This window comes from Citrus clementina, unplaced genomic scaffold (assembly GCF_000493195.1).
Source record: "Citrus clementina cultivar Clemenules unplaced genomic scaffold, Citrus_clementina_v1.0 scaffold_2, whole genome shotgun sequence".
NCBI lineage: Eukaryota > Viridiplantae > Streptophyta > Magnoliopsida > Sapindales > Rutaceae > Citrus > Citrus x clementina.
Window position 1 is genome coordinate 33,223,536 of NW_006262688.1, and position 26,913 is coordinate 33,250,448.

The 26,913-nt window shown below is 34.7% G+C and overlaps 3 protein-coding genes across 3 annotated transcripts; 2 read left to right on the forward strand and 1 right to left on the reverse strand.

The window, feature by feature from the left end:
* Nucleotides 1–118: 118 nt before the first annotated feature.
* Nucleotides 119–8,556, reverse strand: LOC18053537. Its single transcript, XM_006449238.2, has 13 exons — nucleotides 7,592–8,556; nucleotides 6,839–6,938; nucleotides 6,305–6,644; nucleotides 4,892–5,004; nucleotides 4,262–4,387; nucleotides 4,063–4,156; nucleotides 3,370–3,483; nucleotides 2,509–3,278; nucleotides 2,081–2,328; nucleotides 1,257–1,407; nucleotides 884–981; nucleotides 711–792; nucleotides 119–585 (listed from the first exon to the last, which is right to left on the reverse strand). Exons 1-13 carry the CDS (start codon nucleotides 8,092–8,094, stop codon nucleotides 502–504), a joined length of 2,823 nt encoding a protein of 940 aa, XP_006449301.1. The 5' UTR covers nucleotides 8,095–8,556; the 3' UTR covers nucleotides 119–501.
* A 3,500-nt stretch (nucleotides 8,557–12,056) lies between these two features.
* On the forward strand, nucleotides 12,057–21,836 carry LOC18053538 (RNA polymerase II C-terminal domain phosphatase-like 1). Its single transcript, XM_006449239.2, has 17 exons — nucleotides 12,057–12,853; nucleotides 13,609–14,088; nucleotides 14,466–14,676; nucleotides 14,804–14,961; nucleotides 15,084–15,154; nucleotides 15,319–15,424; nucleotides 15,590–15,673; nucleotides 15,923–16,504; nucleotides 16,616–16,679; nucleotides 17,421–17,551; nucleotides 17,661–17,714; nucleotides 18,589–18,685; nucleotides 19,102–19,325; nucleotides 19,443–19,529; nucleotides 20,201–20,266; nucleotides 20,376–20,449; nucleotides 21,030–21,836. Exons 1-17 carry the CDS (start codon nucleotides 12,578–12,580, stop codon nucleotides 21,136–21,138), a joined length of 2,874 nt encoding a protein of 957 aa, XP_006449302.1. The 5' UTR covers nucleotides 12,057–12,577; the 3' UTR covers nucleotides 21,139–21,836.
* A 588-nt stretch (nucleotides 21,837–22,424) lies between these two features.
* LOC18053539 (clathrin light chain 1) lies at nucleotides 22,425–25,266 on the forward strand. The gene is made up of 3 exons (XM_006449240.2): nucleotides 22,425–22,944; nucleotides 24,355–24,508; nucleotides 24,597–25,266. Exons 1-3 carry the CDS (start codon nucleotides 22,571–22,573, stop codon nucleotides 25,038–25,040), a joined length of 972 nt encoding a protein of 323 aa, XP_006449303.1. The 5' UTR covers nucleotides 22,425–22,570; the 3' UTR covers nucleotides 25,041–25,266.
* Nucleotides 25,267–26,913: the final 1,647 nt, after the last annotated feature.

Consider the following 26,913-nt stretch of genomic DNA (forward strand, 5'->3'; position numbering starts at 1 on the left):
CAAATACAACGACATTCTCTTCATCTTGATTCAAATAGAGAGCGAGCTTATAGTTTTTGATAGTGATGAGATGTCAAAGAGATTTGATTGTTAGAACTGAAGACATGGATTTCATGGACAAACAAGCTTGATCATTATATTTCATATAAAACATGAAAAATGAAAGTTCATTACAATGGTTGATTATATAGACAATACACATTTAAGAGCAAAAAAAATTAATTAATTCTGCTATCATTTTCATATACATGCATCCCAGCCTACATCGAGATGATGCAAAAACAGCTACAAAGAATGGAAAAAAAAAACCAGAGGACCGAAAGTCCAAAACAAAAAAATATCTAGGTGGAAAAGCCAAGCAAAGGTCAATCAGACTAACATAGACTTATGGTCAGTTTAATACGGAAGCAATCCCACGGCCATGGGCTAGCAGTGTGTAAAAACAAACAGCTATCTAAGAGGAAGGCTGAGGCTGTACAAAAATCTCCATTTTTTGATTTCTCATGGCACCCTACATGATTCAATCACTTCACTCACAGCTTTATGAGTCTCAGGCGAGATCATATTTAGTGTCAGATGAAATGCCTGAAGAGATGAACAAGATGAAGAAAATTAAACAATTTTTCTAAGGCAAACCAAATAGATTGATTTGATCTGCAAACAATTTAATTTATAGTGGAATTCTAGAAGTTCAATTACAGCGTACATACCACAAATCTCTCCAGCACTGGTACCAGAATTCCCAAGTTGTGATTTGGGAGACATTCCGCAATTGCAGCGCGGGTACTCATGCTGTTAATATGTATAAATATAAAAAGATTATTAATTTCAGTAAATTCAACCCGAATGGGGAAAAAAAAGAAAAGAAAGGAAAAATAGGCACCTTTCAGTTGAAAGAAAGGCAAGCAGCAAGGCCGCATAAGCTTCCACAATCATCATCTCAGCTTCTTTCTCCCCTTCTAGTAATGCTGCCTCATCATTCTGTAGAATGCAATATGATGCAGAATTTAGACAATGTTACTTATGATTAATTACCCCAACGTGATAGTAAGAAATTAAAATGCTATTTTCGTTCAATTAGACCTTTTAGCTAAAAATAATAGCCAACAAACCAAAAGCATGATAGAAAGATTCAGTAGAAATTTTACTTAAAAACAGATTGTGCAACCGTCAGAAGATTTTCATATAGTCCTCTGTTACAACCCTTTATAACCTAATTTACGTCACTGTGCTCAATGAAAATACAAATCACTCACCAAGGGCTCTGCAGTTCCTTCCCCAGCTGGATCACCTGCCCCTTGATTAGCAAGAAAGATGGAACATAGTAGTTGAATTACATCTCTGTGACTCTCTTCTTCGAACCCCTCTGAATTAGGTAATGAGATTCTGGCTGCTGCAAGCCGTGATCTGCAATAACCTTACTGTAAGTTTAAATATTAAAAAAAAAAGGCTCTTTTTTATGCACAAGCAATTATAGTTATGTAAGGCATCACAGGCTCAGATTATCTATTTAAACCAGTTGAATCAGAATCTAAGGAGCAGTCTGGCAAAGATTCTGGCAAATTGAAGGATCAATCTCAATGTTGAGCAAGGCAGTTCATTAAGTGTTATAAGGTTGACTAGCACTACACCTACTTTGCTAAATAAGGATGCTTATATATGTAGGAAATTGGCGCATATACAATCAACTAGATTTTTACAAACTGAAAAAACTCAAACCTTAAAAACCATTGTGACCCCAGGTAGCATCTCATAGCCCTTCCAGAAGTACAAAGATTTTGGTGATATAAGCAGAATATTGGTCTTTGGTGTAACTAGGAAAAATAATAGAAAATAATGCACAAAAAGCTCCTCTATTTTAACCTTAAATCCACAGCTCTCAATATGAAAATTAAAATTTAGAATATTAAGATAAATTAAATGCTAGCAAGAAGTAAGATTGGCATAAAGTTTACGAAAATAACTTCAGGTTAGAAAAAAAAAAACAGACCCATAACTCAATGCGCCAGGTGGCAGGTGCCAACAGCATCATACAAACTACAATGCAGTATGAGGAAATATATTAAGAGGGAATATTAACCTGTTATCTTCATCCTTCTCTACCAAGTTCACAAGCAGGCCCAATATAGCAACAAGAAAATCCAACTCTTGATCAGTCAAGGGTTTATCGTCCTTATGGTCAGACTCAAAACCATCTCTGGAAGGAGACACAGATGAGCTGAATGAGCGGAAGTGGCTGGCAATCAACAAAGACATCGTCTCCAGGCCTCCATATGCAGCTATTTGCTGGCAGCCAATGGGGTTGTCATTCGTTAAATTCATTAAAACCTGCCCACAAGTTAATACCCACATGTTAATCAAGCTAACAAACCTGCACAATAAAGATAGCCCATTGGGCATACAACAATCCAGCAATGGCAAAGCAAGAACGTTCTCGGCACTGTTGTAGAGGCAAACCAATAACTACACAAGCTCACAAGATGTGAATATTTTATATCTTGAAAATACCTTGACAGCTGTAAGAAGGCAATCAGCAAAAAGGGTAGAGTTCTCTGAGTCATCAGCATGAGCACAAGAGCTTTCATGAGAAAAATGATATTCCCCACTACTTGATACCTGGTGATTTTCCCTGTTATTCAACTGCCTTTGACAATTTTCTCCATTGTTTGATTCTTGTTGGCTCATGATCATTTCATATTGACACCCATCTTCAACATCTCGATACTTAACTCCACTTCTTTTAGTTCGAGATTTTTTTTGTTTCCCAGATAGCAAGTCCCACTTTGAGGGCTCAAATGCATCTTCATCAAATGCGTAAGGATCTTCACTATCCTCTAAAAGTCCACACTTCTCATCTTTTCTACTGTTTGATCTCTCTAAGTGACAGAAGTTTGACCTTGAACCATTAGCAGTTAAAGGTGTTCCACTCATGGAACTCCTTAATGGTTCACTATACGAACTGGAAAATGAAGAGGCATACTTCTCATCTTTTCTACTGTTTGTTCTCTCCAAAAGACAAAAGTTTGACCTCAAACCATTAGTACTTAAAAGTGTTCCACCCTTCGAACTCCTTAATGTCTGACTGCATGAACTGGAAAAGGAAGAACGGGATCTCAAATTTAGACAGCAATTATCATTCACGGATGTAGTGGTTGTTTCAGAATTGGATTCAGAATGACCCAAACGGTCAGTAAACGACCACGGATTGTTCTCAGACATATCCAAGCTCTTTTCAGAATTGGATTCAGAGCTGATGAATATAACATCATGCTTGTCAGCTGCAAATTTAAAAAGAATAACATAAGTTGGATAAGGAAGGAAAGAAAGAGAGGCTGCCATGTATTGTATTGTAAAAGGACAAACACATACCTTTGCACTCAGCATCTAAAGCCAATTCAGATGCATTACTAGTCCCATTCCCCTCAAAAATATTGTGTGATTTTTCATCAGCAGAGGAGGATGAACTTCTACGTAGGTGAAGATCTAGAAACCAAATGGAAATCAGTCATCATCAAGGACCAGTTTTAAAGCAACTGAATAATATAAATAATGTTTTAAGGGTGTTGTGAGTCTCGAAGGAATGTCCATGAATTGGTTAGTCTATACTTTCAAAGTGTTCTGGCTGTTTGATGAACAAAAGCTACATAATACATGTAAAAACCATTTTTTTTAAGAGTATACATGTATATGTTTGTGCAGTATACATTTAGAACACATCACATATACTAGCAAGTCTTTTTGCTAAATCAACAAAGATAATAGGTGCCTTTGAAGAGATCAAGTAAGTGGTCAATTAAATTATTTCACCTTTATTTTAAAGATGTTAGTTAGCCACTTCTTGAAATAGCCAAAAAAGTAAGTTAATCATTAACAACCGCTTTTCAAATTGTTCGTCGAACGCATATTGAGTTGGAAGTATAAGAAAAGCAATTGTCAACTTCCAATGAGTAATCCTAAAACACATTTCTAATTTAAAAACTAAGTGCTCTCTGCATAACAAAAGAAAGAGGAAAAAATGCAAAAAAAATGATGTTAGAAATAATCCTTTGGAAAACTAATTACCTGACAGAATCTTGATGGCGCCTATAACGATTGACACAAAAGAAAGCTGGGATTTCTGTGAATCCAAGTGACCTCTCATGCCAAGCAAATGACTCTATATCACAAAATCCAAAAACAATGAATAAAAGATGGAAGATTAAGAGTTAAATGATGCTGGCAGTTTATGGTCTTGGAAAAGAAGAGGTAGGGGAAGTTTTACCTGATTATCTTTACTCAGGAAAGTAGAATTTTCCATGATTTTCAAACATTTTAAAAGCAATACAAGGCTATGTCTATTGGAGTCATGTTTCGAATCCTGAATAGGTGTATTGAGATGTAGCCAACCCTGCAACACAATTGATCCATTCCTTTAGATGTCCTTCTTCAAACAACAATCAAATTATAATAAATAAGAAAAGGAAAAGCCGAAGGAAACGGTAAAAAAGGAGATAAAGATTATGATTAATCAAAACCAACGGCAAAAACTTCCAATAATTCAGAAATCAGATCCGTGTTTACACAGAAAGTGATGACAAAGATGATGATTAATTGAAAAAATGAATGAAATATTGAGCAATCATTGAATGTCTTTTTATGTATATCTACTGATGTTGAATATAGGAAGTCGAAAACTAAAATAAAAAACAGACAGGTGTGTGGGGATAGTCAGATAACTGTCGCACATCATCAATATTCGCGGAAGATGAATAACAATGGCTGCCCTGCTAAAATGACAAGTAAATTTGCAAAAGGCACAGGGATAGCAGATGGCCCTCTATCTCCTTCTCATTACACTTCAGATGTAATAAAAAAACATACAATGCAATAAAACAAACATACAGGCTCACACCTCCATAACAGAATAACAGTTCATGATGACCTCAAAGACCGCATCAAGTCCTCCCAACTCTCTTAGTTTTTCCTTGAAGTTGCCCCCAGTCTTCCTCATGGTGCCAGTGGTGTCTGATCAGATGCAATTGACCCAAAAATTAAATTAAAAAAAATGAAAGATCACAAAGCTAGAAACAGAAAGATAAAAAATGACAATAAAGTGCATTTTTCAGTTGACTTGTAACTACATACATGTAAAACTCAGACACTCATACATGTAATATATATGAATGTGTGTGTATAATATATAATATTAATAATAATCCTTTAGTGAGAACATCGTTATTTTAACAAAGTAAAGATGCCACTAACAGACAAAAAGGCACAAATTTTAATGCACTAACAGGCAAAAAAACACTAATATATACATATATAGAAAAACACTCTAATATATATATATATTTATAGAGAGAGAGAGAGAGAGCTTCTCAGATGCGAATGTTAGAATGCGGATTTCATGCTAACGAAGTTAAAAAAACAATAAAAAAAATAAAACATGGACTATCAGACACTACAAAGACAAAAAATAGTGCAATGAAATCTGTATTTTTCTGGTCTTTTAGCTCCATGCACAATGAAACCCGCATTTTAGCATACACACCCATGAGGGGGGATCCCTTAAGTTATTAAAGTATGGGATAAGCTGAGAGGCAAGAAAAACACACACTCTAATACACTACAAGACAAAATACACTGTATTAGAGTGAGTCTTTTGGTTGTTTTTAGATTATCCCTTACTTTAATAAGGGATCCCTTATTAGAAAATGACTCCCCCTCTCCCTCCCTCTCTCTCTCTCTCTCTCTCTCTCTCTATATATATATATATATATAGAAATTATCCAATCTAGGGCCCTGAAGTCCGAGAAAGCTATTACACCACATGGGGTAATATACAATTTGAGGACCTAATATGAACTAAATTTACTAGCATCCCAAAATCTTATTTACTAACTTATCAATAATCAGCCAACGCTGAACACAATGCATAATTAATGAGAAAACTGGAACACAGTCCAGGGAAGTTTTGTTCCTTCTCTCCAAATAACTATGATAATCAGCAAGGCTCACTAACCATTAGAATTTGCAAAGAAGTAAAAACATAATAGAAATAAAAAGCCACATATAACACAAAAGACATCAATTTTTTGGGAAGCAAGTGAGCAATAAAGGTTAATCAAGGAAAGACAATTTTTGCAGTTCTAAGCAAATGAAATTTATGATTCAGTCGCAACTACAAAAAAGCTACAAAAGCCAAAGCCATTTGACACGCACTTAATGTATAAATGATAAAAAATTTGATTAAATAAAGATGACATTCCCTACTAAACCAACTCGTCACATAGATAGCACAAGGGATCACACCACAAAATACCTTCAAGAGAAATTTTAGATAAGCATGCCTTCTCCATGGTTAACAAAGCTATCCATTTCGGGCTTAACTCTGGCCTTGTTATTCCATCATCACCTCCACAGCTTGACTTCATTTCCTTGCAACTCACAAGGATTTCCTGAACCTTGGAAAAAATGGCAGAAGTACTTGAATCTGAAATTTTAGTTGCATCTCGTATGATGTCAGCATCCTTCCGTAAGGCCAAAAGCTTAGAACCTATTCTCTGTGATTTGTCTTTAGAAGCAGTACTGATGACTGGCTTCAACAATTTTATTAGAAAACAAATGCAGTTCTGTGACTCCAAGAGGTGATCATCTTGACCCTGAGACAGTAAAATTTTGGCACAGCCTTAACAATATTACAGCAGCAATCCAAATTTATACAAAAGAATGATTCATTTCCTCTGACAAGCCTATTCAAATTCAGTTACTAGTAGACAAAAGCTTAGGGGTGGTTCAAATCACACAGATCTTCATTAACAAAGAGAATTACAACTTTGCTGTCTGAATAACTTACATCACTGGTCAAAACATAAAAAAGTGCAGCAGCAGCCAGGTTGCTGGGTGAATCATCAAAGCTGAGACCCAAAACAGCATCAACAATTGTCTTCGCCAAGCTGGAAAAATGTTTCAAATTTTATGTAAAGAATTAGAAAGTTTGCCAAGACAATTCTGATTTTTGCAGTACAAAAGGCAAGCTTTAGTAAATTAATCATGCTGTAGAGTAAAATACAATGAAAAGCTGAAAAAAAGAAGAAGAAAAACTACTTAAACAGGAAAAGATGTCAATGAAACAGCCCTTCTCAACCTTTTCTTAACAGCAATGTTTCAGAAACATCCTTGCACAAACCACCAATATCAGAAACCAATCAAGCAAATTTAAAATGTGGAAAATTCATCCTCACAATTTCAACAACTAACATATAAAGAAAGCTTGACTTCCAATGAAAACTTTTTATCTTTTATTAGGACTCACTAGCCCAAGAAAGCCTTGAGGATGATATTGAAACCTTAAGACTCATATCCCTCATCCCAAAGTTCGACAATTTCCAACATTTTAAACAATAGAACTCCTAATTCAATAATTAAACTTAAAATCCAAAATCAATCAGTCTAGAAAAATTAAAGATCTACTCAAGATCGAAAACCCAGCAAGCTATTTTTTTTTTAAAAAAAAAAAGAAATAACATATTTCCACACATCTACAGAAATGAAATAAAAATGAAAACTTTGCGAGATTCAAAACAATAATTGTTGAAAACCCACATACCCTTCAGTCCTTAGAAGTCTTCTTTGCTGAGCGGTGCCACAAATAGAGAGCAAAGACAACAAACTAGCCCTTCTGATCCTCACTTGAGACCCTTTCTTTAACCCATCAATGGCGAAATTCACTTCATCCACGTGTTCCATCATCTCTCCAAACTCCTGCGCCTCCATCAGCGTCGAAGTCGGGGGAATTAATTGCCCAAAATATCCCTCCTTCTTTTGCTTCTTTGACTTACAAACGACTCCGCTTTCCGAATTAGAAAAATTGGGTCTTGGCGGAGGGGCCAAAGTTGGAACAGAGTTGTTTTCTTGGGATGACCAGAAAGAGGAGGATTCTTGATCTTGAGAGGACGGAAAGGGGAAACTATATAAATCTTGAGGGGTATCTTGGGAAAGAGAAAAAGTATCTCCGAAGGGATCGTCCGAAACGTCGTCGTCGGTGTTAAACGAGTCAGAATACGTCCTTGTTAGCCCTCGGTTGCGGCGTCCGTAGGTCCTAACGATCATGTTTCAAATCTTGATGCCGCCGCGGCGTTGTCGTTTCTCTAATTTGAAAAAGATTTTGAATTTCGCATTTGAAAATAGAAAGGGTACTTTGGGAAATTACAAGATATCTGAGAATTGCGAGCCGATTAGTGAATAGAATAGAATAGAAAAGAAGAGAAAAGAAGGAGAAGATGTTGATGGTTTTGTTGACAAAGGCGAGAGTTTTTGTGTTTTTGGTTGGGTTAAAGCCTCAAGCTTCAGCTGATCGCGATTTTTTCCGTTGTAAATGAAATTCAGCGTTAGATTAGATTTTTTTATTTTTGAATTTCTTTTTTCTCACTGGTGGCACGCTTTAATGACGGTGACGATATCAACGGGAGGTAAGGGGTATTTTTAGTCACTGAGGTATTACCCTGCGACAGCATGCGAAGATGGGATAATGAATAATGAATGACTTGCGCGGTGTTGCTTACACAGATCTAATCAAAGTGATGAGCTGATCTTTAATTTAATGTATGGACATATATAACTCTTAAAATTAAAAAAAGTATAAATTTAATATATTAAAAATTAATATTTTTATTTATTAATTTATCATCACTTTATTAAAATAAAAATATTCTTACGTAATATATACATGTCTATTTTTAATTGATATTTTAAAAATATTTAAATTCGTTTAGACCGTGGACCATACGCTGCGAATCAAACAGCATTAATTTGTCAAATAGGCTTATGGGTTTCAGTTGGTGCTTATGAGGTAAAAGACGGGGGCCAGATAGCAGTCCTTGTACTCTTTTCCTTTCTTAAGATGGATTTGGTTTTGTAGGCCCAGACAAAAACAAACATGAATGAGCCCAGAATGGACTATTGGACCATCTATTTTCTGTTCAGGTGGTAATGTTATCATTTTTAAAATAATTGTCATTATTGTTAACTGTATTATAGAAATAATCAGTTATAAAAAAATTAATTAAGTATTTATTAAAATTTATTTTTAATAGTGCTGTGAGTTTTAAAAGTAATAAAATGTATTTGATAAATCTTATTATTAAACTGTTGTGTAATGCTATAAATGATTGAATTGAATATAATATTAAATCAAATTTATTTATACATTTACAAACATATATAAACTATTTTTTTATTGTACCTATATATAATAGTTGATAATTATAATTAATATTTTATATTATTAATTTTATTTTTTTATTATCTCAATACAATTTGCAACAATAATAATCTCTTTAGAATTGTGATTTTATTTTCTAATTAATGCATATAATTTTATTTATTTATTTATAATGATATATATGAAATTATATTAAGTGTAAAAATGATTCTCGAAATCAAAGCTCCAATATCTACTTCTTCCATACTTTTCAAGATATGTTGTAGGATGTAGTGATTTTAGTAAAGATAATTTCTAAAAAAATTATTAAATATTAAAATTAACTTTTAATTTTTTAAAATCATTTTTAGATTTTCAAACTGTAATTTTAAATAGGCCCTAACTACAGTTGTCCTTATCCACGTTACCAAACAACTCCAAAATAAAGGTTGAGAAATTGAATGATACATGTAGAGATGGCAAAAAAGCCCGACCTGATTTTTGGCCCGATTAGCCCGACCCGATTTTTGAGGGCTTTGCCCCGAATTTAAGGGTAAAAAATAGGGTTAGGGTTTAAAAAATAAAGGTCCGATAAAATTAGGGTTAGGGTTAAGGCTTTATATGACCCGAAACGACCCGACCCTGACCCTAATTTAGTAATAATTTTATATACTTAAATTGTTTTCAAACTTTTTTTTCTTTTTTTTATAGGTAAAATTCTTAAATGTAAAATTTTTACCATAGAGGAATTTATGGATGAAGAAGAACGTGGCCTGCAAAATTTGGAGTTTGAATTGTAGTTTTTTTTTTAATGTTGGGTTATGAATTGTAGCTTTTATTAAACCAATGAACTAATGAACTCATTGTTTAAATTGTGGACTTTATAGTATTCAGTTGTGTGTTTTTATTTTATTTGTTAAATTGATGAACTCTTTGGTTAGATTGTGGAATTAAATTGCGTGTTAATTGATGAACTTTTTTTTATATTTGGTTATTTATATAATTTATGGTTAAGACGTTGAGTAGAGCAATTTTTATATTTATGTTACTTTAAATAAGTTTCAAAGTTTTTTAAATTTTAACATATTAGGGATTTTAAATTTAAATTATTTAAATATAAAAAATTTGGTAGGGCTCGGGCTTTTTTAGAGCCCGAACCTAACCCTTTTAGGGTTGGGTCAAGCCCGACCCGAAGGTGAAACAATAGGATTTTTATAGGGTTAGGGCTCTTTAATTGTGTTATAAGGTTGGGCTCAGGCTTAGCCTGACCTGACTTGACCTAACCCTGATTCGATAAATTGCCAACCCTAGATACATGATGATGACTTAGAAGGTGTGGTGGCAGGAAGTAGGGATGAGGAACGTTTGATGTGAATTTCATATATTATTAGACGGGAACAAATAGTATTTTTACCTTGCGTTAACCAAAAATAAGTATTTTATTGAGCTCGTGGATTAGCTGTAAATGATATAGTCCATATGATATTTTAACTTTAAAGTTAAAATTTTGTAGCATGTTATTTATGTGTAATACAAGCTCCATTAAAAAAAAAAAAATCAAACTCTTACATATATATAGCAACGCAACACTTTTGAAAAAAAAAAAAGAAGCAACGCAACAAGTTTAGCACACTTAATTAAAACTTAAAATTGGATTTCCTTTATACCTTTTTTTTGCTGCAAGATATATAATTTTTTTTCTCACTTAAATGATGTATTAATGTTCCAATGAATTTGAGTTTTCATAAGGGAGATTGTCAATTTATCCCTTATGAAAATTGATATATACCACTTATCCCTATTATTTTTTTAACAATTAATAATTTCTTATATGAAAAATTTAAGAAAAACGAGGGGTAAATGAGTTATTTATTTGATATTTTATCTTAAAAATAATATATATATTTATTATAATAAAAAATATAAAAAATATTTTATTATTAATTTTTTTATTCAAACCAAAACCTATGTTTCTTATTTTTAATATTTAAATTATTTTTTAATTTTAATTTATATTTATATAATTTATTTAATTAATAATAAATATGAATAAAAGTGTGTTCGAAAATAAAGAAAATATTATAAAATTATGCTATTGGGGTTTTTATTAGCTATTATGAAATCAATATTGGTTAAGTGGTGCGTATTAATTTTAATAGGAGGAAACTGACAATCTCATTTTTCATAAAATAAAATAGTCAAACTCGGAATTTTTTTTTTTTTTTGGTCTGGTGGAATGTACTTGACAAATTCCTTTTATGTTGAATTAAATAAAATGTTAGAAGTAGTATCTATAAGTTGGATAGTAAATTTAAGGAACATTTTTAAACTTAGTTATAATTGTAGCAAAAATCTAATATATTGAACATTTTTTTTTATATAGAACGTATATTAAACATTAAAGCATCTTAAAATTGAAAAAACTTATTTAGTTAAACATTTTATTTCCTTTTTTTCAATCTTAAAAAAAAAAATCCATTTACAATTTACAAAAACAAGAATCACAAGAAATTGTGATGTGATCCGGTGGATAAACAGTTGGCGAACACAACCCAAACAAGGCAGACGCAAGTAAAGTTCACACGAGGAGTCAAAAGTATCCGAATCTCAAAACAGCACTGCAACCATATGAGCAGCAACCAGTAGAAATCCGCCACGCAATAAACCACAAAAATCTATCTTCCTGCGCACAGCACGTTTCGGAGAATTCCATTGAACCTTACCTACTTCAAAATGTATTTTCACTGACACCCCGATTTTTTAACACGTCAGCACGCCTAAAATTACGTAATGGAACCAAAAATCGTGCGCTTTCGGTAATTTCCTCGTAAAAAAAATCTATAAATTAAAAAGTAAAGGCCCCTTCCAACGCGAACTATCTTTTATTTTTACTGCTGATTAATAAATTTAACAATATTTTTTATTATTATCGTCATAGAAGTACTAATTTAGACCTTTCCCTATCTGGATCTAGGGTTTCTGTTTTCTTTAAGACTCGTTTCTTCAATATCAATCTTCGCTATCATCAATCATCAATCATCAATCATCAATCATCAATCATCGTCAAGATCACAAACCCTAGCAATCAGATTTACCACCACTCAAAAATTAATCAATCGAATAACCGGTAGATCATCAAGAAGAATATTTTTTTTTTGTCATTTGATCTATCTAAGAGAAATTGTTCTTTTTTGTTAAATTTGTACAAAAATCGGAATCGGATCAAATCTTAAAGCACCGATGATGATCATGAAAGAAAAACATACCTCATGACACTTGATTTGACGATGAGACGGAAAATCGAAGTCGAGAACTGAAAATTTTTTGATTTTGTTTTATTTTGTTTTCTTAAAAAATTTTTGATTTTTGGGAGATCGGAAACAGAGAGAGAAAATGTATAAAACGGTGGCGTATCTAGGAAAGGAAATATTGGGGGAAGTGGAGATATATCCACAACAACAAGGTGAAGGTGGTGAAGGAGAGGAAAAGAACAAGAAAGTGTTCGATGAAATCAGAATAAGTTACTTCTCAGAAGCGAGTGAGAGGTGTCCGCCACTGGCAGTGCTACATACAATAACAGCTAGTGGGATTTGCTTCAAAATGGAGTCTAAATCATCGGACAACGTCCAGCTACATCTTTTGCACTCCTCCTGTATCAGAGAGAACAAGGTATATTAATATCAACCCAAAATTGACAAAAATAGGATTAAAAATTTGTTTAAAAATGAGAACTTGAAGCTGCAAACTGAACCTTCTGGACCAAAACGTATGAAATTTGGCAGAGCACAGATGTTGAATGAAATAACTTCACTGAATTTTTGACAATTTCAGGGGACCCATCTGGCAATTTTGTTGTAAGTAGTGTGAAGCTCAATTGTACCAGTTTTCTCCTAAGTTTATGATAACTATTTGAACTTGATAGTTTTGCTCAGAAATAGAAATTATTAACAGATTGTATGGAAGTTTGAACTCACTGGTTTAAGCCTGCTTTTAGGACTTGCTAAATTTGGACAATTTCATAGAACTTGTCTGATCTTGACAACATGCTTGCCTTATGATTTAATGGCAGCTGTATTGTCTTCATCTTGTCAATAGATCTATACTTTTACTTGATTATGATCATGCTAATGTTAAATGTCTTGGCACAAGTTTAATTATTGTCTTTGGCTTTAGCTGAATTAATGGATATTTAAAGGAGAAGTAGAAGACTTTTGATAACAAGTTTTCAGGTCTTTGTGGCTTCATTTCATTGTGCAAAATGTTTATTTATTATAATTCTTCTGGGGGAATTTTGCATTTATTACATTTGTTTATGTTCATGCAAATCTGCTTATTTAAATTACCTTTAATTGTGAAAAGTCACATGTTTAGATTTTGATATGATTCTTGAACATAGATGGTGATTACTGTTTTGGTGCCTACAGACTGCAGTGATGCTGCTGGGATTGACTGAGGAGCTCCACTTGGTTGCCATGTATTCTAGGAATAACGAGAAACAGTATCCATGTTTCTGGGCATTCAGTGTTGGATCTGGACTGTACAATTCTTGTCTCACCATGTTGAACCTTAGATGTCTTGGCATTGTATTTGATCTGGATGAAACTCTCATAGTTGCAAATACAATGCGTTCGTTTGAGGATAGGATTGAAGCTTTACTGCGAAAAATTAGCACTGAGGTGGACCCACAGCGTATTGCTGGTATGCAGGCTGAGGTCAAGCGCTATCAAGATGACAAGAATATTCTAAAGCAATATGCTGAAAATGATCAGGTTAATGAAAATGGGAAGGTGATCAAAGTTCAGTCTGAGGTTGTTCCAGCCTTGTCTGACAGCCATCAAGCTCTTGTACGTCCACTCATACGGTTACAGGAGAAAAATATTATTCTAACGCGCATCAATCCGCAGGTGTGTGTTTATGAGTTCCAAACTGAACTGTTTTGATACTTTTTTCTTTTGTGTTTAAGTGCTGTTGTGAATTTGCCCTTCTTTCTCTCTCTCTCTCTAACTGCGTCTTTGATCTCCCACCTCAATTTTCTTGGTTTGCTTCCAATTCGATGTCTGCTTCCTTCTTTCGTTCATTTGAAATTGATTGTACACTTTATGGGGATTGCCTTGGGACTTAAAAGGAGTTTGCAATATTTATCCTTGTTCCATTGGATGGTCTATATCACTTAAAATTTATGTGATGATTTCCTGTAATCCTGTGTTCTGAATACATTCTAAGCATGAAAATTCATCAGACCACTTTGGTCAAGTAACAGAAAACTTTTGAATTCCTGTAGATTCGTGACACCAGTGTTCTGGTGAGGTTGAGACCTGCATGGGAAGACCTGCGGAGCTATTTGACTGCTAGAGGACGCAAGCGTTTTGAGGTTTATGTTTGTACAATGGCAGAAAGGGATTATGCTTTAGAGATGTGGAGGCTTCTTGATCCAGAGTCGAATTTGATAAATACAAAAGAATTGTTGGATCGCATTGTATGTGTGAAGTCTGGTGAGTGGCATGATCCAACTTGGAAATTCTTTGCAGCCATTTCTCATTGTGTTAACTTTTGCCTGCGATTATTTAAAATTTTGTTCAGTTTGCTTTAATGCTGCTTAGTTTTTTATCATGTTAATAGGTTCAAGGAAGTCTCTGTTCAATGTCTTTCAAGATGGAACATGTCATCCCAAGATGGCACTGGTGATTGATGATCGCTTGAAAGTATGGGATGAAAAAGATCAATCTAGGGTGCATGTTGTTCCTGCATTTGCTCCATATTATGCTCCTCAAGCTGAAGTATTCACTACCTGCTTCTATCTTTTTAGTTTTTGTTGAAACTGCAAACACATCCATGCCAAACTTTGATCCCTTTTTTTTTTTTTGGCAACATGCACTCATCATAATTTGTCATGTTGCAGGCTAATAATGCTATTCCTGTTTTATGTGTGGCAAGGAACATTGCTTGCAATGTCAGAGGTGGTTTTTTCAAGTGAGCATACGATCCCTGTCTAAAATTTTCATCCACGACATACGCTCCACCTCAGTCATTGTCTTCATTATCTCTCAAGCTTTGAGCAACTAAATTTTGTTCCTATTTGTCTACGACTTAAGTGTATCTTTTCAATGTGATATGAACTTTGTATTTGATAACAGAGAATTTGACGAGGGTCTTCTGCAAAGGATACCAGAGATTTCATATGAAGATGATGTTAAGGAAATTCCTTCCCCTCCTGATGTGAGCAACTATCTAGTGTCAGAGGTTAGTCATGAATATTTTTGTATTGTTGAGATATTTATGGAGTCACAACTGATACTTTGATTACACCCTAACCTATGCGTGTCCCCAGCTCCATGATCATTTAGTTGTTATATTCTTATTTATTAGAGTGCCTATATTTCTTTTTCACTGTTATTTTTTCTCCAGGATGATGCTGCTACTGCAAATGGAATCAAAGATCCACTTTCTTTTGATGGCATGGCTGATGCTGAGGTTGAAAGAAGACTGAAGGTAAGTAGCATTACTATTTTCTCGTTATTGTTTCATCCATTGATCTATATATCTAGTTCTTTGTATTGTATGAGGAGAGAGTTGTTTTTAGAAATTGGCTAGTGATGTTAAGGCTTATGGTTGTGTCAATGTTGATATGTGAAAGTACTAAGTTAGCTGATACCGTTTTCTTTAGTGAGGGCAATTTTGCACCCTATATGCATCAAAGTTGAAGTTAATCCCATTTAAATCTGCTTTTCTTTCATGTAGGAGGCAATAGCAGCTTCTGCAACAATCTCTTCAGCAGTCGCCAATTTAGATCCAAGGCTTGCTCCTTTTCAGTATACGATGCCATCTTCTTCTAGCACCACCACTCTCCCTACATCTCAAGCAGCAGTGATGCCATTGGCCAATATGCAGTTTCCTCCAGCCACTTCATTAGTTAAACCATTGGGTCATGTTGGTCCTCCAGAACAATGCTTGCAGAGTTCTCCTGCAAGAGAAGAGGGTGAAGTGCCTGAATCTGAATTAGATCCTGATACCAGGAGAAGGCTTCTTATACTGCAACATGGGATGGATACAAGAGAAAATGCCCCAAGTGAAGCTCCATTTCCTGCAAGAACCCAGATGCAAGTTTCAGTTCCACGTGTGCCATCACGTGGAAGCTGGTTTCCTGTGGAAGAAGAGATGAGCCCACGGCAATTGAACAGAGCAGTACCAAAAGAATTTCCTTTGAATTCTGAGGCTATGCAAATTGAGAAGCACCGGCCTCCTCATCCATCTTTTTTCCCTAAGATAGAGAATTCTATTACATCTGATAGGCCTCATGAAAATCAAAGAATGCCAAAAGAGGTGATCCATCTTGGTGGATTTTTTTTAAGTTGTAACTTTGGGTCATATGCCAGCATTTCTCAGCCAAGATTGGTGAACTGCATCAATCTTATAAGTTATGTGTATTTGCAGGCACTTCGTAGAGATGATCGGTTGAGGTTAAACCATACACTGTCAGATTATCAATCTTTCTCAGGTGATATGTGATACATTTGATTAGTATTAAACTGAATTTACTAATTTTTGTCAGTGGTGCCATCTTTTTATGAATGCTTGGAAGTCCATGTGGTTAGCTTTGATAAAGTATGGTTCCATATAGAGCTAGGTTTGTGGCATGATGTTGAACAAATACAAGTGAGGCGGTCTCTGTTATTTATTTTTTTGAGTTTAAAATGGTCATGATTTGATTGATCATCTGTGTGCTTGAAATTTAGTTTTCCTCTCTTGCTTTCTTCTTGGCTGGATACTTCCGTTTAATGTAGTGAATAGATGAAAGGAGGCAGTAACCTGCTGGAATTATACTGATTCTTTGTATCAATGTTTTTTTGTATCAATGTTTTCTCTTTTTTTGGGTGTTGAATTGTTTGTTTTGAGTTTTCCTGCTTGCATAATTCTGAAGATATTGCTGGACCTTGGGTTCCAATTATTATTTCTTTTTTGGTGATGGTTATGTATCAGCTTGCTTGTGATATGCATCTATGGGTGCTAATCCAAGAGATGCTGATATAATATATAGACTCGCACATTTTTTTTTAAGAAAAAAATTTCTTTTAAGCTCAGCAGATATGGATTTTAGAGAAGTGATAGTGATTTGTTTGTTAACTATGGATTATATTCTTAGCTGATACATGGAGCTTATTATTTGTTTACATATATTCATTATTTTTAAGTGTGTTCATTGTTTTTAAGTGTGTTAATTTGGGGTTCCATTTTGAAGGTGAGGAGATCCCCTTGAGTAGATCATCTTCTAGCAGCAGGGATGTTGACTTTGAATCTGGAAGGGATGTTTCAAGTACAGAAACTCCATCAGGAGTTTTACAGGATATAGCAATGAAGTGTGGAACAAAGGTAATAGGAACAAATTTGCACTGCAAGAGAAATGCTGCAGATTATGATTTGTGACTCACATTTCATCTTTAGATTATTTTTACTTTATTTTTTATTTTTCTTAATGTAGGTGGAGTTCAGGCCCGCTTTGGTTGCTAGCACGGAATTGCAGTTCTCAATTGAGGTTCTTTATGCTCTTTGGCTTACAAAGTTTTTAGTTCATACCTGGTTTCATTAATATGATAATTTTTAGTCATTCATTCGAAATTAAATCCTTTCTCACTTTTTACCTATTTGCCTCAAGTACACAAAGTTAGTTAGATGGAATAGCACATGTTGTTTCGTTTCATTTTTTGAAAAATTTATATTCCTTTTTTCGTCATCTTTAGAGCAATCGCTTTGGGGAAAATATCATAAAGTGGATTTTGTGTCTTCTAATAAAAGTAGATATTTGGTCAATACCATGCTTTTAGTAGGCTGGGTGTACTTTTAAAAGTTAGTTGGATTAGCATTTGGAACAGAGCATCAAGCTGCATTCTTATTGAAGTTGACACTAAAGCTGAATCATGAAACAACTCATATTGATAAATTTTTATGAACCTAAGGATACCATTCTTTTACGGGCTTCTGTAAATTAACCTTAGTTATCAAAGATTTGCCAAAGAGAAATTACCTTTTCATTAGACCTAACATGTACACGCTCATGCACACTTGTATAACTTCCTTTAATAGACTTAGGGAACTGGTAAAAAAGCAATATGAGAACCAAGGAACAGGCAAGTCTTTTTTGGTGTCTTTTATTTATTAGGAAGCTTCAGATGTGAGTAAGCTTTTTACATCTAAGATGATCTCTTGGTTTGGAACTGACACATCTTACTTCTAATACAACCCACCCCCTTGCCACCCTCCCCCTCCCTCTCTTTTTTTCTTTTTTTTTTTTGGGGGGGGGGGGGGGGGTTAATATAAATCATATAAGTGTTTCCGAGAAAAATTTTGTCAGTTTTTAAATTGAGGGATGCCATGTCTCATGTACTCATCTTATTTATCATTTTCTGTAGGCTTGGTTTGCAGGAGAAAAAATCGGTGAAGGAATTGGTAGAACAAGAAGGGAAGCCCAACGTCAAGCTGCAGAGGGATCCATCAAGCACTTGGCTAGTAAGTTCTTGTTTTTCTGGTTGTATTGTGGTTACTCAACTCATTGTGTAATTATTTAGAGTTTGTGATGTAGATAGTGGTCATGTTTTGGCATTACTGATATGTAACTGAAGTGTCCTTTTTGGGAAGCACTTGTTGACAACAAATCTTTAATTGTGCTTCAGTTCAAGTTGAATGTGTTAAGACTGAATGTTTTCTTCACACAATTAATTTCGACATTGATATTCTTCTTAAACTTCTCCTATCATCTAATTCTGTTAGTACGAGGGAGTGGAGTTGGCATGTTAGCTTTGTGACCATCATTTCTTTTCTCTTAATTTGCGGTGGTGCTCTTAGGAAATCTCCTGGAAAGTTGAGATTTCTCCTCTTAGTATTTCTCTTTGTAATTCTGACCAAGCCGGAAACTACTTTTGCAGATGTATATGTGTTACGTGTTAAGTCTGACTCTGGTTCTGGTCATGGAGATGGTAGCAGATTTTCAAATGCAAATGAAAATTGCTTTATGGGCGAGATAAATTCATTTGGGGGTCAGCCATTGGCCAAAGATGAGTCTCTGTCATCAGAGCCTTCGAAGCTTGTTGATCCAAGACTGGAAGGCTCTAAGAAATTAATGGGTTCAGTATCGGCACTTAAAGAATTAGTGAGATTTCAGGAACTTGAGAAACTTGTTGTCATTATGTGGTTACTGTAGATTAATGTAATGTACTTAAATTTACAATTATTGTTCTGGCATGGGTTTACTGGGGAACTTTTCCAGTGCATGACGGAGGGCCTTGGGGTAGTGTTTCAGCAGCAGCCTCCATCTTCAGCAAATTCAGTCCAGAAGGATGAAGTATATGCACAGGTCTGCTGTTTGCTTCTTTTCTGTGTGCTTTACTTTTGTGAACTACATTTTGAGATAGCTTTCTCAAGTTACTAAGTTCAGAATAGTTGTGTTCATTTTCTAATTTTGTAGAAACTATAACTGTTGAAATTAGTTAAAATGCAAAACTGTCATAGGGGTTGGACATATCAAAGCATATCGGTCCTTGGACTTTAATTACTAAAAAGGACATAATGAGCTTGGGTTTATCATCTTCCATGTCATTATCATGCCTTCTTCTTATGATAAAGGGACTACATTTCTGTTCATGGTGAATTCTGATCTCCCTCTTATGGCATTATGTGCTTCTCGAGTGGCAACATAAAGATGAAAGACATATTTTTCCCCCCGTGGGAATGTGGACTGTGGATGATGGAAAGGACCCCTGAGCATGGATTTATTATTCATATGTTATAGGTGGTTATGTATTTTGTAGGTCTCTAATAGGTGTTAGCCATTCTGGACGAATATGGATCAAAATTCCTACAGTCAGTTAGTTTACATTATGCTGGAACAGCAAGAATTATTTCTTCATGGGGGTGTCAAGAAATTTTGCTGACATCATTTTTTGTAGAAGGAATTGAGTTAATATTCTTGTGGTGTTACTTGTGTTTTCTAATGTCTTTGTTCTGTTTTAATATTTTCTTTCTTAGGTTGAAATCGACGGTCAGGTGTTAGGAAAGGGGATTGGGTCAACTTGGGATGAGGCTAAGATGCAGGTATTTCTATTGGATATTCAAAATTTTCTTGCCCTTAATGACTAGATTACATATACCTTATATTTACCATATATGCTTTTCAAATGCCTGACATGCTACTTTTTTGTAGGCTGCTGAGAAAGCTCTTGGAAGTCTAAGATCAATGTTTGGTCAATTTCCTCAGAAACATCAGGGTTCCCCGAGGTGTGTGATTTTTCATGTTGCTAGAGTTAAGCTGTTACTTTTTGAAACAGAAATTAGTGAAGGCTGAATTGACCAGGAATTGTTTTACACTCCTTTTTTCACTTTTGCCTCATATCAGATTCCCAAGTCTTATCCAGGCTCAGTTTATCCTCTTCTCTAATTTGTCCCCTTCTAAGTCTCCTGTGTGTGACCTACGTAGCTTCAGAAATGGAGAAAAGAGTATGAGAAAGAACTACTAAAATGTTCAAAGAACAGAGATCGTGAGTAAGTGCATGTTTGGTGGGAAGAAATGGGAGGAGAGGAGAGGAATGGAAATGAGAGAGGGGGAGAGAAAATGGGAGAAAAAGAGGGATAATCTCAATTTCATTTTTCTTGAGAGTTCCTAGTCTGGACATTGATTTTTTTAATTTTGTAGCCAGATAAACACGTGGAGAATTTTTTTTTTTTTTGGGGGTCTGTTGCTTGTATCATCAGGAGTCTTCTTAGGTCCTATATATGCAGATGAACTTAATCTCCACATTGTTCTTAGTTGTTTTCTTTTTTACATAAATTTTATCTCTATTTTTATATCGTGGATCAGGTCATTGCAAGGGATGCCAAATAAACGACTAAAGCCAGAATTTCCACGAGTTTTGCAGCGGATGCCCCCTTCTGGTAGATATCCCAAGAATGCACCTCCTGTTCCTTGAAAGACTGCAACTTTTTTATCCCACGCTTTGTTGATACTGTGGATGGCGCGTTTTGTATTGTACATACCATAGAGAATGTGCAAAGGGGCTATCGGGATCCAGGACTGTCGGCATTTGACTGTAAGCCATTAACCTTATCGCACCAGATTGACCTCATCATTTTGTTTTGGATTCTTTGGAGAGCAGGAGGGATAATCTTACCCGGTGACTGCATTTCTAAGATGCATATGCCTGGGATTAGCAGTTGTTGCTGTATTGTCTCTGTGGAGAGACACCTGATAAAATCGGGACAGACTCACTCACAGTTGTATTTACTTTTCTCCTCCATAATGCCTTGAAGCCTGATAAAATTAAATATCCTTCATAATGCCTTGAAGCCCACCCTTGCTTGTACGTGGTTGATGCCACATATTGCAATCAGCCTTGAGTACCAAATTTTTCGGGAAGAGCCTACTCGTGGGAGTTTTGAACTTGTGATGATCAAGGGCAGCTTCTGCTCCTGGCTTTTCCCATACAGCAAATATTAACCATCGGCAATTACAGGCCAAGTGACTGCCTTTATTGGTCGATCCCACCTGCCGGAAGATTGTGCTGGTTTAAAGAGTACTGACATTGATGGACTCCTTACTAACTCTGCTGAACTCATGTAATGCATACATATGCTTACCATAATCCATGGTTTGGAATTTTTCATCTCACTTGTTTTTCCGAACATCAAAAAAATTTGACCCGGACAATAATTTGATCCGAACAATAATTAAGGTAATAATTAATTTAATCCATTTTAAAAATGACGGCTGAAGCTAAGCTGAAGCTCGTTAAAAATGTTGAAGCCCTTCGGCTTCCTAATTTTTCTGCTTGACTTAAGACTCGTTTGGGGCAGCTGTGCGGTGGCAAACGGGTCCTTAACGTCATTGATTAACCTTGATTGCATCCAAGTTGTATGTTAATTCAATACTAGGAATTTTGTAATTGCTCGCAAGTTGCCGAGTCTCATTCCTTTGACTCCAAGATATTTATTGTATTTCAAAGACATCGGAAATTCGTACTATAACATGAAGAGGCCTGATCAGAGTTCTTATAATGAACGCATATGGTGAATTATTCTTTTAATAATAATAAAAAAAAAGAATTTTAGATTTTTTAGACGCAAAGCACGGGTGAAAAAACAGCCCAAAGAGCATGAATTCAATATTGAAGTTCATTTAATAGTGCCTGTAAAATTGCCGTAGACAAGTCAACAATCACAACTACAGCGAAACCACGTCGTTTCAACATTCGGAAATATTCACTTCACCTTCCATTTACCTCTGATAAGAGTATAAAAGCGTCAAATTACACCAAATGAAAAGGGAAAAGCTTCAACTCGAGTTCAAAATCATACCAAAATCTACACCGATTTCCTGCAAACACGCAACCGGAAACGCACAAGATGTCGACCTTTGATGAATTCAGCGCGGACGGAGAAGAGCAAATCCAAAACCAACACTCAAATCACCATTCGTTCAACGACGACGCCGAATACTCCAACTACGGCTCGTACTCCAGCTACAACGCCGCCGAGGATTTCTCCGGAAACCACGGCGACGTATCTGTAGATCACGTGCAGTCTCCCGAGATCTTCGGTTACGAAAATCAGGAGCCTGGCTACTCTCAGTCTCCATTCGGTTCAGGCCACGTTGAGAACAGTAACGGTAACGGAAATGGATACGGTGACGGTAGTGCGTTCGTTTCTGACGGTCCGATTCTTCCACCTCCCACTGAGTTGGAGCCCGAGGAAGGCTTCGCTCTCCGCGAATGGCGCCGGTAAGCTTATTGCTGTATGATTCTTTTTTATTTTGATCAGATCTGTTTATGTTGGCTAAGCTGTGATTTAGTTGCATTTTAACTCTGTTAAACTGCTTATGAGCTCAACTAATGAAGTTTTCTTTAGCTTTTGTGTAATTTTCTCGGATCTGTTTTTTCTACTACGTTTGTGCTTAGATCTGACCCTGCATTTATTTATTGGTGATTCTTATCCTTAATAATGATGGTTAGGTTGATTCTGCTTTCTAATAATCAGGAATTGAGTTGATTGATGTAGATTATAGAATTGGAGTCAGCTTATTTAAGCAATTGAATTGGTTGTTGTTTTTGTCCATTTCTTGTCGGGCTTAGTTTATTTTTATGTTTGATCAGATCTACCATTCTGATTTAGATCTTTGCCTTGTTTCTAGTTTCATACTGTCCTAAATATGTTTGCTAAGATGTAATTTAAAGAATTTAATCAGAATTTGACTTATGTACTTTATGGAAGTAGTTTAATTTTGTTTTGTTTGATCTCTCTAGGGTTTTGTGGGTGACTATAGTTAGATGTATTAGACTTCTGTTGAATAATTCAAATATGGAGTATGTATTAACTTTTTTATTGCAGTTGCTTTGAAGTATTTATTTCGTAATTTGTAAGTTTTGGATTTAATCAATTGCTTCTATTTATAGAAATACATAAATGGGCTTCATTGACTCATCCAGGTTGTTGGTTGTTTTATTAGAACATAGATGACTTTCACCTCTTGGTAGATTTTAATGTTTATTTAATAGGGATCGACTTATTTTACTAGGTTTAATATAGCTGCAGCCACTAATCAATCGTCATAGTTATGCTTGCTGGGGTTATGATAATGGAAGGTTTGAACAAGGAGCCCTGTAAAGCTGGTGTTCCAATCTGATAATGGTCATTATTTCACTCAATTAGAATGGTCCTTGATATTTATCTTTCAAGGATGTCTTGAATTAAATGTATGCAGCATGCAAGGGTAGAATCACACTGGCAAGAAACCAAATAGTAAATATGAATAGTTTTCTCCTCTGGAGCTTAATTCATTTTCAAAAGATGATGGAAGGCTTCCTCCGCATGGATTTGTTGTACTGCCTGTAGGGTTTTAAAGGAAAGTTTGGTTTTAAATTTTTTATTGGAGACCCCAATTTTAATGAGGACTCCAATAAAGACAATTATTCTGTGGAATTGAGAGCCCAAATTCTTTATACCTGTGCAGTACATAATGGTTTGTTTAGCATGAAATCTCTCTTTGTTGTCCTAATTTGTCTCGACGTGGAGATTTTTTGTTCCTTTTGGATTTCTTTATACAAACTGAAAACTATTGTTTCTTCTAGAGAGATATTGAGATTTATCTGCTCATGATATTTATTTTGTTTACTGTGGCTTACTTTGTGTAGTCAAAATGCGATTCAGCTTGAGGCAAAGGAGAAAAGGGAGAAGGAAATGAGAAATCAGTTAGTTGAAGAAGCCGAGGAGTATAAACGAGCTTTCTATGAAAAACGAAAGCTTAATATAGAGACCAACAAGACTAGTAACAGAGAGAGGGAGAAGGTATGATTTTTAGAATATCTTGTTATTCAAATTTGTATGCTTATTTTGCCATGTTTGACACTACATATCTGGTTTGTGTCTGGGACAGTTATTCTTGGCTAATCAAGAAAAGTTTCACAAAGAGGCTGATAAACATTACTGGAAAGCAATAGGAGAGCTCATTCCTTATGAGGTACCCAACATTGAAAAGAAGAGAGGGAAGAAGGATCAAGAAAAGAAGCCATCAATAACCGTCATCCAGGGACCAAAGCCCGGCAAACCCACTGATCTTTCAAGGATGCGGCAGATACTGGTTAAGCTGAAGCACTCACCCCCACCTCATATGGTGCCACCTCCACCTCCGAAGGATGCCAAAGATGGAAAGGATGGGAAAGATGCCAAGAATGGAAAAGATGCGGCATCAGCAAAAGCTACAACCGCGGCACCAGTTAAAGATGCCACTGCCAATGGTTCTTCAGATCCACCCAAACAAGATGCTCCAGCTGCCATTGACAAGCCTGCTACTGAACCTGAGCCAACACCAGCTGCCTAATTGCTTAGAATGCTCTTTACAGCATTCTTTTTGTTCTATTCTTTACTGAAATTCTTTTTCTTTCCAGTTTCAGATGTCAGAAATGCCAGGATTATGCATATGGTTAGCTGTCTTGTTCACACAACGTTGTTCTTATTATGTTTTCGGAAATATTGTATGGATTGAATTTTGGAGTTGTGTAATTGTTGTTATATGGTTTATGGAATTACTTTTACATTTTATTCTGGATAACGGTATATCTACACACTGATGTATAAATTTAAAAACTGTGGTGCCATACATACTGTATCATTATCTACTTGTCCTTTTATTCTTTTGAAAATGTAAAACATTGATATACTACCGTATGTTATGAATATATAATTTTTTTTAAATAAAATATTATTCAAATTTTATTTTACAAACACTGATGAAAAATGATATGCACCCAATAAACTCAACTTTAGCCTCATTCTTACAAATTTCTTAGAGCATTACCAAAAGACTTTTCAAATAAAATTTTATTACTTATTTGAAGAATTACATCAATATTTAAGGTTCCAAAAGATATTCCAATTAAGTTTCTTCAAATAAGAAATGATCATCTCTCTTCAAATTTGAAGGGTTACTTTCTCTCTCTTCAATTTATATTTTATTACTTTTTATTGAAGAAAAAAAGAAAGAGTAATGATACAGCCACAAATTCTTGTACAAACTTATTTTGTACAAACTGACGTGGCATTAATTCATTGGTTGAATGAAAATATAAATTAATAAAAACAAATCATGTGGGCCAAGTGATATTTAATTCAACTAATCGTATCATGCCACATCAGTTTGTACAAAATAAGTTTGTACAAGAGTTTGTGGCTGTATCATTACTCAAAAAGAAATGTGCTTTAATTACTATTGACTTTTCATTTTAAAAAAATAGTTATTTAATTAAAATAAGATTAACTCATTTATATTTGAAGAGTCTTTTGGAGAACAATATCTTTTTTTACTTATCTATTTACCACATAGGTAAGCAAATAAATATTTGAAGAGTAAAATTTATAATATTTTGGAGATGCTCTTAGGTAATGTTATCAATACAAACTTTAAGGGTATCCATTAAAATATTTTAATTTTTATTAATCCCGTCTTAACCGGATCAAGGCAAATCTTTGGGGGCAACTTTGACAGTGACTTAAGGTATCCATTAAAATATTTTACTTTTTATTGAGGCGGGATGCATATTGCTAATCTAAATTTGTGCACGATTGTGTAGATGTATCATTAGTTTTATTGTTATAGTATATAATAATGAAAAGTCACAATTTTTTATACAAAATAATTTGTATAAACTGACGTAATATAATATAATTATAATTGATAACACCACATAATTAATATGATCCACCACTTTATACGTCAAATGATTGATTAGATGAAAACATCTCATATCATTGACACACCTACACATCCGTAGTGGTTCCATCATTGTAAATCTATTATATGAATTACGGCACTAGTTATTTTACATAATAATGTAAGATACACAACTGTCTCACAGTTGTTTGATAAAAATCTAATGGTCATAAAAATATAAAATAATAATATTTTATTTTTTTAAGATCGTTAAATTTTCATCAAACGGGTGTGAGATATTTATTTATCTTATATTATTATATAAAGTAATAAGAGACATGAATTACATTGATTTAATGATTGTCTTTCACTAAAATGATTGCACAATTATAACAAAAAACCAAAAGCGTAATGGAACACACTTCACAAACTATCGGAAACCAAATGCGAAGCGGAGCGCACACTCACAAATTTATAATGCGTACTAACAGTGTTCCCGTCCCGACAGCAACAGCTTGTCACAGGAAAAGCCCTGGTTTCAGGC